The sequence below is a fragment of the Elephantulus edwardii genome, unplaced genomic scaffold, assembly GCF_000299155.1.
Source record: "Elephantulus edwardii isolate Elephantulus edwardi_28Jun2011 unplaced genomic scaffold, EleEdw1.0 scaffold00018, whole genome shotgun sequence".
Classification (NCBI taxonomy): domain Eukaryota; kingdom Metazoa; phylum Chordata; class Mammalia; order Macroscelidea; family Macroscelididae; genus Elephantulus; species Elephantulus edwardii.
Window position 1 is genome coordinate 21474284 of NW_006399768.1, and position 12398 is coordinate 21486681.

Consider the following 12398-nt stretch of genomic DNA (forward strand, 5'->3'; position numbering starts at 1 on the left):
AGGAGCAGGTGTGTGGCAGGCATCCTGAGCACTGCCTTTGGGCATCTCAGAATAACACTTCCAGCGGGACAGCTGAAGGAACATAGCTCTGTGCTGTTTAGTCAGAACCAACCCACACCGGATCCTTCAGCAAGTTTTCAGAGGCAGTAAATTGCAGAGGAGTTGTTCCCCGTCTTTCTCCCATGGAGCAGCTAGTGAATTTGAACCATGTGCCTTTGAATTGGTAGTGTACCTCCTTACCCACTAGGCCACCAGAGCTCCATGAATGGCCAGTAGACAAGTGGAGATAACAAGCAAAAGGAGGGCTCAGGGGCAGAATAAGGGATGAAGACTGGGAGTCTTCATTCTAGATGTGGTGCTTGAATCAGTGGGAATGGTTCCCAGAACAAGCATCTGGCTTGGAGATGGGCCTGTACTGTAGAATGTCCCACAAAATGTGAAAAGACAACCAGGATAAGAGGCAAAAAAATTCCAACTGTGGAGAAGTATAAATCAAAAGTTACTTCAGGAGTGGTCTGAGGGAGCCCTTGTGGCTTAGTGACAAGAAGCTGTGCTACAATCCTGAAGGAGTAAGGTGTGAATCCACCAGATGCTCTGCTAGAGAAGGAGGGACAATCTTCTCCTGTACCGGTCAGATCCAGTTCGCTGGTACACAACAAGAGAAGAAAAAAAAAAGTTTAAAAAAAGGAGTGGTCTGCATGGTAAGAGAAGATCAGGAGAGTATGATTTTAGGTCTGAAGGATAGGGAGCAGACTTGATATGGTCAGTACAGCCAGAGAGAGGGAAAAGTATCCCCTGGATAGAGTGATGAGGCCATTAGTGACCAGCCAGGGATAGGGGCATCACATGAGAGGATGAAAAGGCACACTGTATAGGAAAAAGGAGAACATTCAGGAAAATAAAAAGAGACAGGAAGTCAAGAAGTTATTATTGTTAGGTGTCATTGAGTTGAGTACAGCTCCTAGCAACCCTTTGAACAACAGACCTGAACTCCGTTCTTTCCTGTGCCATCCTCGTCATCTCTGACACATTTCAGCCCATTGTTATAGTCACTGTGTCAGTCTCTCTTTGGGGGTCTTTCTTTTGCTGACCCTTCACCTTTCCAAGCAGGATGTCCCTGTCCAGAGAATAGCCTTTCCTAGCAAGATGCCAAAAATAGGAGAGATGAAGCTTTGCTGTCTTTGCCTCCAGTGAGCACTATGTCTGCACTTTTTCCATATTTGTTTTTTCTTTTCAGAGTCCATGAGGGATTCAGTACTCATCTCCAGCACCAAAACTCAAAGGCATCACATTGTCTAGCTCTCAGATGCATACTAAAGTGGTTGAAAAGACCAGGGCCTGAATCAAGCACACCTTAGTCTTAATAGTACAGTACTTGTCTGTCAGTCTCTGTATTTACTGGTGTAACTGTGGGGGTTGCTGCAATGCTGGAAGCAATGTTACCATTGTTTCAAATGCCAGAAGCTTCACCTATATGGACAGGTTGTAGCCTAGCTCCTAGATCAAGACAGACTAGGAAGTAGGATTGACCACCCGCTTCCAAAATAACAGGCCTCCAAAAATCCTATAAACAACAGAGGAATGTGGGTGGCTGCTGTATTAGAAGTAGAGCCCAGGTGGGAAGTCACTAAAAAATGAGGAGAAACAGCTACAGACAATCATTTAATAATTGGGACATGGAATGTACAAACTTTGAATGTAGGAAAGCTTGAATTATCACAAATTAAATAGAATGCATGAAGATTGACATTTTAGACATTAGTGGATTGGCATGGGCCATTTTGACTCGGACAGTAGTATGATCTACTCTGCCAGGGATGAAAAACTAGGGAAGAATGGTGTTGCAATCATACTGTAATGACAATTCCAAGATCTATCCTAAAGTACAATGTTATGGAGGTGTTGTATACCATCAAACACAGTCAGAACTGACCCAATCTAAACCTCTGGCAGGTTTTCTGAGACAGTTAAATTGCACGGAAGGAGATTCCCAATCCGTCTTCCATGGAGCAGCTTGGGGGCTCGAACCATGTGCCTTCATGATTGCAACATAGCTTCTTGCTACTGTGCCAACAATATAGTAGATGATAGGACATTATTTATATACAAACTATGAACAACAGATAAGAACCTTGCCATACCCAGCACCACCCTTATGATCTCTGATATACTCAAACCGATTGTTTTGACAGTCACTGGGTAGTCCCTTTTGCTGAAGGTCATCTTCTCTTTCTCTAACCCTCCACATTTTCCAGCATGGACCAGTTCTTTTTCTAAGGACCAGTCATCTTTCTGTCAACATGCCCAAAATATGTGAGGCAAAACTTCACCATCATTGATTCTAAGGAGCACCCTGGTTGCAGTTCTCCAAGGCAGGCTTGTTTGTTCTTTTGGTAGCCCATGAAAAAATTGATAATCTTAACATAATAACTCAGAGGCATCAATTATTCTCTCATCCATATTCATTGTTCAACTTTCAGATGCGTAGGAAGTCATTGGAAAGACCTTGGCTCAAATCAGGCACACTTTAGTCTTTAAACTGACAGCTTTGCCCTTTGACACTTTGGTCAGTGAGATTTCTTACAATGACAGAGGATCCCTGGTGGTGTGGTGGATGAACCATTCAGCTAATAACCAAAAGGTAGAGGGTAGAGGGTTCAAATCCACCAGCTATTTCTCAGGAGAAAGTTGAAACAATCTACTTCTGTAAAGATTTAGTGTTGGAAACTCTAAAGTAAGTTCTCTTCTGTCTGTTAGGTCCCTACAAGTTAGAATTCACACATTGGTGATGAGCAGGGGGTGGATTCTAATGGCCATACACTATTTCCAACATAATATTAAGGTTGATTTCTCTTTCACTCCTAACTCTAGGGAGAAGATTGCTTACTTCACCAGAGCAAAGATAAGCATCCCATCCTTGCCAGCTGATGATGTATAATTACATCGTTTAAGAAATTTTTTTTTTTTTACCCACTCACTTCCTTAGGGAGGGTGAAAAAGTGACCATTTGTTTTCTTTTGTTTTGTTTGTAACTTAACTGTCAACTCTTAAAGAGCTTTTTATTTCACATCAGATTTTCAACATATTAGTTTGTAAAATACCATGAATGTAATTTTTACATTTAAAAAAAAAATCCAAATAACCAAAATAGAATAATCTGGTACACAAGCGTTGTACAGTCTGGGCTTTATTATATGAAAATGCAGTGGAGGCAGTGCTGGGGCGAGTCCCATGGAGCTGACCGCCGAGGAGTGACTTGTTCAGCACAAAGTGGCTTTTGCTTTTTCTTTGTCTTCTGGGAGTCGACTGTGAAGATGGCAGCAGGGCCATGTGGTGGTTTTGTACTGGGCTGTAGCTCTTTCAGTTTGAAGTTAAGCACGAAGATAAGCTTCATTTTAGAATTCCAAGTCCACCTGAAATGGGCCGTGATCTTTTCACTTTGTTTCCTTAGAACAGTTTCGTCTTTGTCCTTTTGTATTTGTCTAAAAAAAGCAAAAACATGAAATACTGAGTGCACAAATAAAAAAAAGTACAAAGGAGTAGTCCTCCTGACAACAGGAGCGATCTTGTGACTTGTTACATTGAGGCTAAGGGGTGGGGATCAGAGGAGGAAAGTGGTCACCCTAAAATACACTGACATCATCACACTAGCAGGTGCTGATTCAGACCCGTCTTGAATTTGCAGTCTTGAATTTGCGGTGTCGCCAGCCTGTGCCAGTCATGCTGTGTCCTGACTGTGAGGTGGTGCCTGGAGGGGGCGCTGCATCGGTGGCCACAGCATGGGAGTCCTGGCCGTGTGGCAGAGAACGCACCAGCGCTCTTGGTGAAACCAAGAACAGACACAAAGGAATCTTGGTTGAATCAAAAGCCCCCCGCCCCGCCCCCCAAAGAAAATAAAGCCAGCTTTATCAAACTGACTTAAGCATTTACTAAAAATTACTTTGCAGTTCACATTTTAGGGGATTCAATCCATATTTTAGGTTAAAGAGTTGGGAGGAAAGGGAAAAGTGTGAGTGGGATTATTAATTTGAGATATGAGCTCAGTAATCCAAAACAAAAGAAAAAGTGTTGACATTAATTAGAGATGAAAATTGGCAAAATGTTCTACAGTTTAGAACTTTAGCTTATCTTCAAGTGCTTCAAAAAAGTAAAACCCTAGTATAATTCTGCTGGCATAAAAGCTTTAAAAAGAAATACTTGCGCCATTTAAAGATCACTTGTTACTCAGTCTCTTGTGCTGAAGAAGCAGTTTTGGTTAGTCATCTTCTATACTAAACCAATTTTTAAAAAAAATTTAGAAATGCAAAAGTCCTCTTTCAAAGATGAGCCACCTAATGGTTTTGCTTAGGTGAGAAAGAATTCTCACCTGCATGATTTTTGTTTTCTTGAAAATAATAGCTTCTATTTGGGGAAGTACATTTTTATCAGAATCAAAATCAAATCAAGGAGTTTCTCAGCATAGAACTTTAATTAATGAAGATGATGGAGCATGTTTTTTTCCCCAATTGTCCCACCAGATAAACACGTATGCCTCTGAAAAGTGAACTGGATATGACAATGCTTTGAACAGAAACTACCCTAGGGAATTGACTGAGTACAGTCCCACAAGGCTGACCAGATCATTCTTTTAGGTGACTAAAGAAGACTACAGAGAAAATACCATTCATCCTTGTCAAGGTCAAATGTGAAAGAAAGACGTTTTGAAGTTTATTTAATATAGAGTTAAATGAAGTCAGCTATGTCAGCATCTTAGTTTGGCCATGAAAATGTTTATAGAGTTATGTGTAGTTGTGCCGTACGATTTTATTTTCTTCATTTATTTATTTACGGTCTTATTTATGTTCTGTTTAATATATAGTTTGGTTCTGGCCATTTAAAATGTTTGACATAGAAGAAGCTATATTGGAACATCTACAGCTTTATATATCTTCATGAGATTAGCTGTTAACTTTTTATAATACAAAAAGTTTCTGACAAGTGTTAAAGAATAAAGTCTGTCTCAGGCTGGTCAGGAATAGTTGGGACCAAGATTCTCTAGGTTTGTCTTTTGGTCATTTTGCAAAATTTGCTCATTTCTAACAGGAGATAAGCTTATTTTAATATACTCTTTGTCCACAATTTTAAAAATCAGCTATAGTGTTATGTATTATAGGCAGCTTTTAACACTCTTATCGTATTTGTACTAACCCAAATGATTCACAGTGAAAATACATTTTAATAACTTGATCACAAAACCATATGAATAAATATAAATTTTAATATTATAAATACTGTTTTTAAAGGTAGAATTTATTCTGCACCGGGTAATAAGAATGTAATATTTAGTTCTCAACTTTGAATTACCAGTATATGATTTCAATTTTGTATATCAGAATCTACATGTTGCAGGTACAAAAAGAACATTGCTAGTCAAATGAACAAAGTTTAGCTGAAATTCTGTAGCATGCAAATCAAATAAATTTAGAATTTCTCCTTTTTTTTTTGCTATTGCTGTATCTATATTGTATTAAATATCAAAAGCTCAGGACTGAACTAAATATTTAATCAGGTTAAATTCTGAACATGTTTCTGTTTTAATTTGTCTTATTTGTAAAAGTATGCAAATACATCATATAGATTAACTTTGGCTTCTGCACTTTTCGTGTGTTTGTGGGTGGGAAAAGTTTGGTGGGTTTTTGGTTAAACAAAGACACCTATTGCCTAATCTTTCTTCACTGTCATGTGTGTTGAGTCGCTTTCCCTGATTGGCGCAAGCACAAGTGTTTACTTTAACCATCTACTGAGCAAATAGAAAATCTTTCCTAAAGTATCCCACAAGCCAGCAGCTGGTTGAGAATAGCTCTTGGCAGGATGATAATATGTTGCTGATTTACAAAAGGGAGAGGTAGGGTATTTTCATTGTACAAGTCAAATGAAAGGTGCCCCAGTATACTCTTCATGGCACAGCTGTTAGCATGCTCAGAGCCACCCGGCAGCTGCCCACACACAGCCCTCTGCCCCCACACAGGTCCAGCAGCATTGACCATCAGATGCAAAGCACAGGACATAGAAGGAAAGCCACATTTTTGTGGCAGATTTTACAGAATCTTGGTGGGGGGAAAAACCCTAAAAACTCCACAAGTTTGCTTCTGCCATGAATGAATGTGGCTGATTTTCATAAAGGGCTTCATATAGACCCTGAGATCTTTGATTAAAAGGCAGATGATAAGTCCCATGTCTTTTACTTTCCAGACTTTTCAAGAGCTGGCACTTTGATTGGTTTTGTTCTGTTCTGTATATTTAATAAATATATATAATCAGATGTTAGGCATTTTGAATATTCAGTGAGATTTCATTTTCATTATAATAGGTTATCTCAAGTACTTGAAAGAAGTAAATAATTAGCAGTAACATTCTCAACTGCCAACATGATTCATCTCTCTATAAATATCATTTTAAAAAAATACATAAGTACTAATATGATGTTTTATTTACCATTTCTTTGCAATCACTGAACCTATTTTAAAATTGAGGAAACTAATTGACAGTAATAACTATGATTACCATTAAAACTTGATTGGTTTTGGCTTCAAAAATAGGAGATAAAAAGTGGTTTACTGGTCTTCAAAAGAAATTACCATCTAAGAACCGAATTGTTACAGAAAGTATATTTTACGAAATTGAGAGCATAGATAACGAATGACTGTTAGCAGAACTCCTACCAAATCCAGAGTCAGGCAAGTCTCTTGGGAGCTGGAGAGGCCACTGATAGCCTCTGGCTTAGATGTGCAGGCTGGTAGTCTTCATCTCTAGTTGTTGACAGTGATCTTGCGTGATTGCAGCTGCATAGTGGCCTGAAGCTGGAGTGGCTTGGCCTGAGCAGGCTGTGCAGTTCAGCAGAGACCCTCCCAGGACCAGGAAAAAGCCAGCAAACCAACCAACAAAGAGGGCTTCCCCAAACTCCCATCTGGGAACAATCTCAGGAACAGTCTCATCCCAAAACTCCTGAACCGTGACGTGGGCAACCCAGGAGACTGGAATGAGGGCTGTGAGCCCCGAGGCCCAGAGCAGGAGTCCTCCCAGGATCAGCAGTCGCTTCTTGAGACCTTGCTGTGTCTCTCCAATCCTCAGGCAGTCCAGGCCAAAGCCAGAGACCAGCAGGCCCAGGAACCCCAGCCCATTAGACACAAACATCAAAATCCTGGAGATCCTGAGTTCAGCGGGCAAAGCCAGGAAAGAGTCAAAGTCCTTGCATTGCATCCCACCTTCCTCTTGGACGACACAGGTTTGCCAGAGTCCCATGGTCCAGTTTTCCATCTCATTTAACTCTAGATTGAGGTTTTTCCAATTTGGCAGATAGTTGGCAAGACAGGATAAAACCCATCCTAGCAAAGATAATGAAATCCCAGCTAATTGTGCCACAGTTCTGAATACTAGGGGCATCGTAGAGTCCTGTGAGCTGTAGCCAAGCTAATGCCTGTCCTCCAGCAGCTGTGAAAAGAACTGCGACACTTGAATTATCACTTGCAGAGCTCAGAAATATATTTTTTTTTCATTGTGTATACAGGAGGATTCTTGCCAGAGTTGCTATTGTTTGATTCCATGTTGAATAGGTTTCAGAAAAGGATAGGGAAATTATGGTGCAAACCAGTAATGCCGAGGTGTGGCCAAGATCATGTTTGTGTCCTGTGGGCTGAATTTTGTGGAAAGTAGTTTGTCACAGAAATAAAATGAAGTCATGTTAATCCTCCTTTCATTGTTAAAGTATAAGTGACTTTTGTGTAGATTCCAACCTTTCTAACAAATCAAAAGGATTAAGTTTAAATTCAAAATATTTGGTCCGTTTTGGTTCAGCGCCTGCTTTGTATCTTAACTTGCTGCACCTGCCAAGTTTTCCCTGCTTCGGTTCTCATGTGTCAGGACGTATGTTGTGTTAATACCGAGGGCTATCCCTTTTGAAAAATTATTTCAAGAGAAATATTTCTTAACCAAACAAATAAATCTTACCCGAAATCTCTCCAAGCCTACTTCACAAAATTTAAAGTCCCTTAGGCTACAGATAGGACGTAATACACAAGACAATCATTGAACAGCAGCAAATCTCTTTATCTGTGTGCCTTTGTCATATTCATGCATGTGTGTATAACACTTTTTATTTAATTTCTTTTTGGCTTTGCTTAAATACACTTTTTATGCTGTGGGGAAATTGAGCATCAACATCTCTACTCACCTCCAAAGTGTACTTTCCCATGTTTGTAATTTATAATTGAAGGAAAGAAAATTTCCAACAGGGAAAATGAGCTGTCAGTATGTGGATATAAAAAAAATAACATTTTTTGGGGTTGTTTTCCTATGCAAGAAACGACTGATGGAAAACATTGAGCCGTCAGATTGGCCAGTATTCTTAAAGTATTACACTATGCTTGAAATCTCCATTCCCATAATATCTTGTCACAAAAGGTGCCGGGTGATTCCTAAATATGACCTCTCTCCAATGACATGGAAATAACACTTTGGGACTGGCATAGCAGTGACGAGGTGCCAGGCAGGCTGGGGGTAGCTCACTGTTCGGAAAACTCATAATTTCCAGCTGCCAACAAAACATACAAAATGCTTTCTGATAAAAAAAGCACATGAAAAACAAGCCTGTGTATATGGGAAGACCACCACAGTATTTTGATTTTTGAAAATAAGGAAAGCTTTTTCTCATACCTATGTAATGCTTGCTATATAGTTTTCTTAAAAATATAAAACCTTTTCCCCCTGATATTTCTCTATGTATAAGGAGGGAAAGGATAGTGCAGTCCAAGAAAAGTAGCTTTTGAATAAAAATGTAACAATAGATTTTAGCTTTGTAATCAAGATGTTTTGCCTCACAACAGAGTCAAGCTACATCCCTGGCTGTGCCCAAGTCTTATACTTTAGGATCAGGCGTTCCATTTTCCAGGTATGGACACCGTGCTTGTATTTCTGCCACTGCATAGTGGCCTGAAGCTGGAGGGGCTTGGCCTGAGCAGGCTGCACAGTTCAGCAGAGACCCTCCTAGTACAAGAGAAAAACCAGCAAACCAGCCAATAAAGAGGGCTTCCCCAAACTCCCATCTGGGAACAATCTCAGGAACAGTCTCATCCCAAAACTCCTGAACCGTGACGTGGGCAACCCAGGAGACTGGAATGAGGGCTGTGAGCCCCGAGGCCCAGAGCAGGAGTCCTCCCAGGATCAGCAGTCGCTTCTTGAGACCTTGCTGTGTCTCTCCAATCCTCAGGCAGTCCAGGCCAAAGCCAGAGACCAGCAGGCCCAGGAACCCCAGCCCATTAGACACAAACATCAAAATCCTGGAGATCCTGAGTTCAGCGGGCAAAGCCAGGAAAGAGTCAAAGTCCTTGCATTGCCGCCCCACTTCCTCTTGGACGACACAGGTTTGCCAGAGTCCCATGGTCCAGTATTCCATCTCATTTAACTCTAGATTGAGGTTTTTCCAGTGTGGTAAATAAGTTGTAATAATCGATAAAATCCATCCCAGGAAAGATAATGTAAGTCCAACCAGTTGCGTTGCTAATCTAAAGACTGAAGCCATTGTAACGATGCTGTAAGCCTTTTGCCACCTCTATATGAGTTGCCTCGCTTGCATCTGTCTTTGTGTGACGACCTTGGTCCTATGCTGCTGGAATATAAGCTTTGACCGTTAACTCTTTGGACACTCTGAAATGTGTTTTTGTTCCTCGTGAATATAGTGTTTCATGTAAAGGACGAAGGATTCTGTTAAAACTATGAGTTAGGCTTTCTGATAAGGATTTGATCTGTTACCTTCCAATTTGCTTGGTAAAACTATATCCCCAATGCTTGATGGTTATAAGTCTAAGGATGAACAAAGAGGGCTCTATGACCCCTCACCCTAAAACACAACAGAAATCTTTGTGCTTTAATATGGATTAATTAGATTTTAAGTGGTGATAAAAGGCCAGCTCTCTCTACAACAGGACTTCATTGTAATAGCTAAATCTGAGATTTCAGGGATGTAAAACAAGGCCTTGTAAAGAAAGGTAGACTGTTTGCCTATAATCTTTATTCTTCATGGACTTTCTTAACCTACACAAGAGCCTGGCCCTCGTTCTTGAGTGTCACAGGACTCAGGACTTGGCAGAAACATTTCCTGCATAGATTCCTTTGAAAGGCAAAAGCAGGTTCATTTAAACCAAAAGGATAGAGACTGATCCCTGGAGAGACCAGATGAGGAGAGAGCGTCAGAGGAAGCCCCGATCTTCACTCAAGGCTTTCCCCTCCGTCCTCTAAAGGCTGTGGCAAAGTGTGATTTTTGGTGTGTAGAGAGGTGTTTTTGTCCACCACTGAACTGTCTTCACTGTCACCTAAGCTGCAGAGGCAGAACATAAAGCTTCCTGGCAGTTCCAAGAAAAAAGTATTTAGTGCAAAAATAATGGAGCTGACCTTTGAGGCATCATCTTTCTTGGGGGGGTGTTTTTTTATTTGTTTGGTTGGTTTGGTTTGATTTGCTTTGTTTATTTAGGCCACTCCTTGAGCATATTTCTGCAGAGCATGGCCCCTCAGCACATACAGAGTCTCCCGAGCCAGGGCAAGAGGTCATAGGTTCCAGGTAGCTCCCCAAGGCCCCTGGGCATACCCACACCCAGAGGGCAGGACATGCTGTTCCCGGAGGTGAGGCCAATGCTCTGAAGATTCTAATTTCATGGAGGATCAGAGAGAATCATTTATGATGCTGCTCAAGGCAGGCAGGATCCTAAACTTCATTTATCCAAATTCATTGGAGAGTTGAGTTTGAGGGGTACTATCTTCTTCTGTCATTTCAGGTTTAAACAAATTCACCACATGGTGAATGATTTAATTTTTTTACAAATTCAGATTGCCTCGAGATCTTTTGAGGTCGTCAGTAGTGAGTGAAGACATACAGGCCTACACTGGCTGGAGATCTGTCTCCCCACCAGGCGATGAGGTAAGGCAAACTAGGGAGGATGGCAAGAGACGTGGAGAGCCACCATTAAAAGTTAGAGGAAGAGAGTTCTTACTATTGCGGTGAAACGTTCTAGAGGAAATGGAATGGAACGAGCTGCTCTGTGAATAGTGGAATCTCCATCTTGAAGGTTTAAAGGCCTTCCTGAGTGTTAGAAATAACTGACCATCTGTTGGGACAATCACAGGAGGAAGTTTCTGCCATGGTGACAGACTTGACTAACCTCTAAGCACCCTCCCAGCTCGTTCTTTAAACATTTATTAAAATACTTTCGAGCGCCTCCTACTTTCCAGGCACTTTTACATGCTAAAGTACAATCAGTCTCCATACCTTTTCTACGTATATGCAGAACAGATCATCCGGGAGGCTGGCCTGTATAAGTGTAGTGTCAGGATTAGAGGAAGATTCATCAACAATCTGCGTTATGCAGATGACCCAGTCCTGCTTGCTGAAACTGAAGAGGACCTGAAGTGCTTGCTGCAGAATGTCAAGGACTGCAGCCTTCAATATGGATTGAGGCTCAATGTCAAGAAGACAGATTCTCACCACTGAGCCAATTGGCAGCATCAGGATGGAAGTGAAGAGATTGAGATTGTTCACAGCTTTAGTTTGCTTGGCTCAACAGTCAACACTCTTGGCACCAGCAGCCAGGAAATTAAAAGGTTCATTACCATGGGAAAGTCTGCTGTTAGGGACCTCTCCAACATACTGAAGAGCAGTGGTGTAACTCTGGAGACTAAGGTGCACCTGATACAGGCCATGGCCTTTGCCATTATTTGCTATGCATCAGAGAGGTGGACAATGACTATGGATGATAAAAGGAGAATTGATGATGCCTTTGAGCTGGGGTGTTAGAGATGAGTATTGAATGTACTATGGACTGCTAAGAAAACAAACAGATTTGTCCTGGAGAGGGTTAAACCAGGCTGCTCCTTGGAAGCAAGGATTCTAAAGCTTCGTCTGAAATACTTTGGACATGTTACAAGGAGGAACCAGTCCTTGGAGAGGGACATCATGCTTGGAAGCATGGAGGGATAATGCAGGAGAGAAAGGCCCTTGATGAGATGGACTGATTCAATGACTGGGGTAATCGGGATGGGTGTGTCAGAGACAGTGAGATCGGCACAGGATAGAGCAGGATTTAGGGCTGTTGTACATAGGGTCGCTATGAATCGCAGGTGGCTCAACGCCACGTAACAACAGCAGCAATCAAGTCCAGAATGGATAAGAGTTTCCTTTCTCTACTGCTGTGGGGCTCGTGTTTGAATGCAAAGAAGCATTTACTAAGTAAATGCTTTTGTTGTCTCATGCCAGCGTGTCAGAGCCAAATCATAGTTGACCCTCTAGTGGGTTTTCAGAGACAGTAAATCGCACGGGAGGCGAGGGACCATGCTTCTCCTGCAGAGCTGCTGGTACATTCAAGCTGCAAGCC

General features: G+C 41.4%; 3 protein-coding genes across 3 annotated transcripts in view; 1 reads left to right on the forward strand and 2 right to left on the reverse strand.

Annotated features, from left to right (window-relative positions):
* WWC2 (WW and C2 domain containing 2) overlaps window positions 1–2944 on the forward strand; it is a 295272-nt gene extending 292328 nt beyond the window's left edge. The window contains exon 23 of the mRNA XM_006882228.1: window positions 2872–2944. Within this exon, the coding sequence (XP_006882290.1) occupies window positions 2872–2938 (67 nt within the window). The 3' untranslated portion in view covers window positions 2939–2944. The remainder of the gene's footprint in view (window positions 1–2871) is intronic.
* Window positions 2945–6759: 3815 nt separating this feature from the next.
* CLDN22 (claudin 22) lies at window positions 6760–7422 on the reverse strand. Its single transcript, XM_006882275.1, has one exon. The coding sequence runs from the start codon at window positions 7420–7422 to the stop codon at window positions 6760–6762; it is 663 nt and encodes a 220-aa protein (XP_006882337.1).
* A 1471-nt stretch (window positions 7423–8893) lies between these two features.
* Window positions 8894–9556, reverse strand: CLDN24 (claudin 24). The gene has a single exon (XM_006882229.1). The coding sequence runs from the start codon at window positions 9554–9556 to the stop codon at window positions 8894–8896; it is 663 nt and encodes a 220-aa protein (XP_006882291.1).
* Between the last annotated feature and the right edge of the window lie 2842 nt (window positions 9557–12398).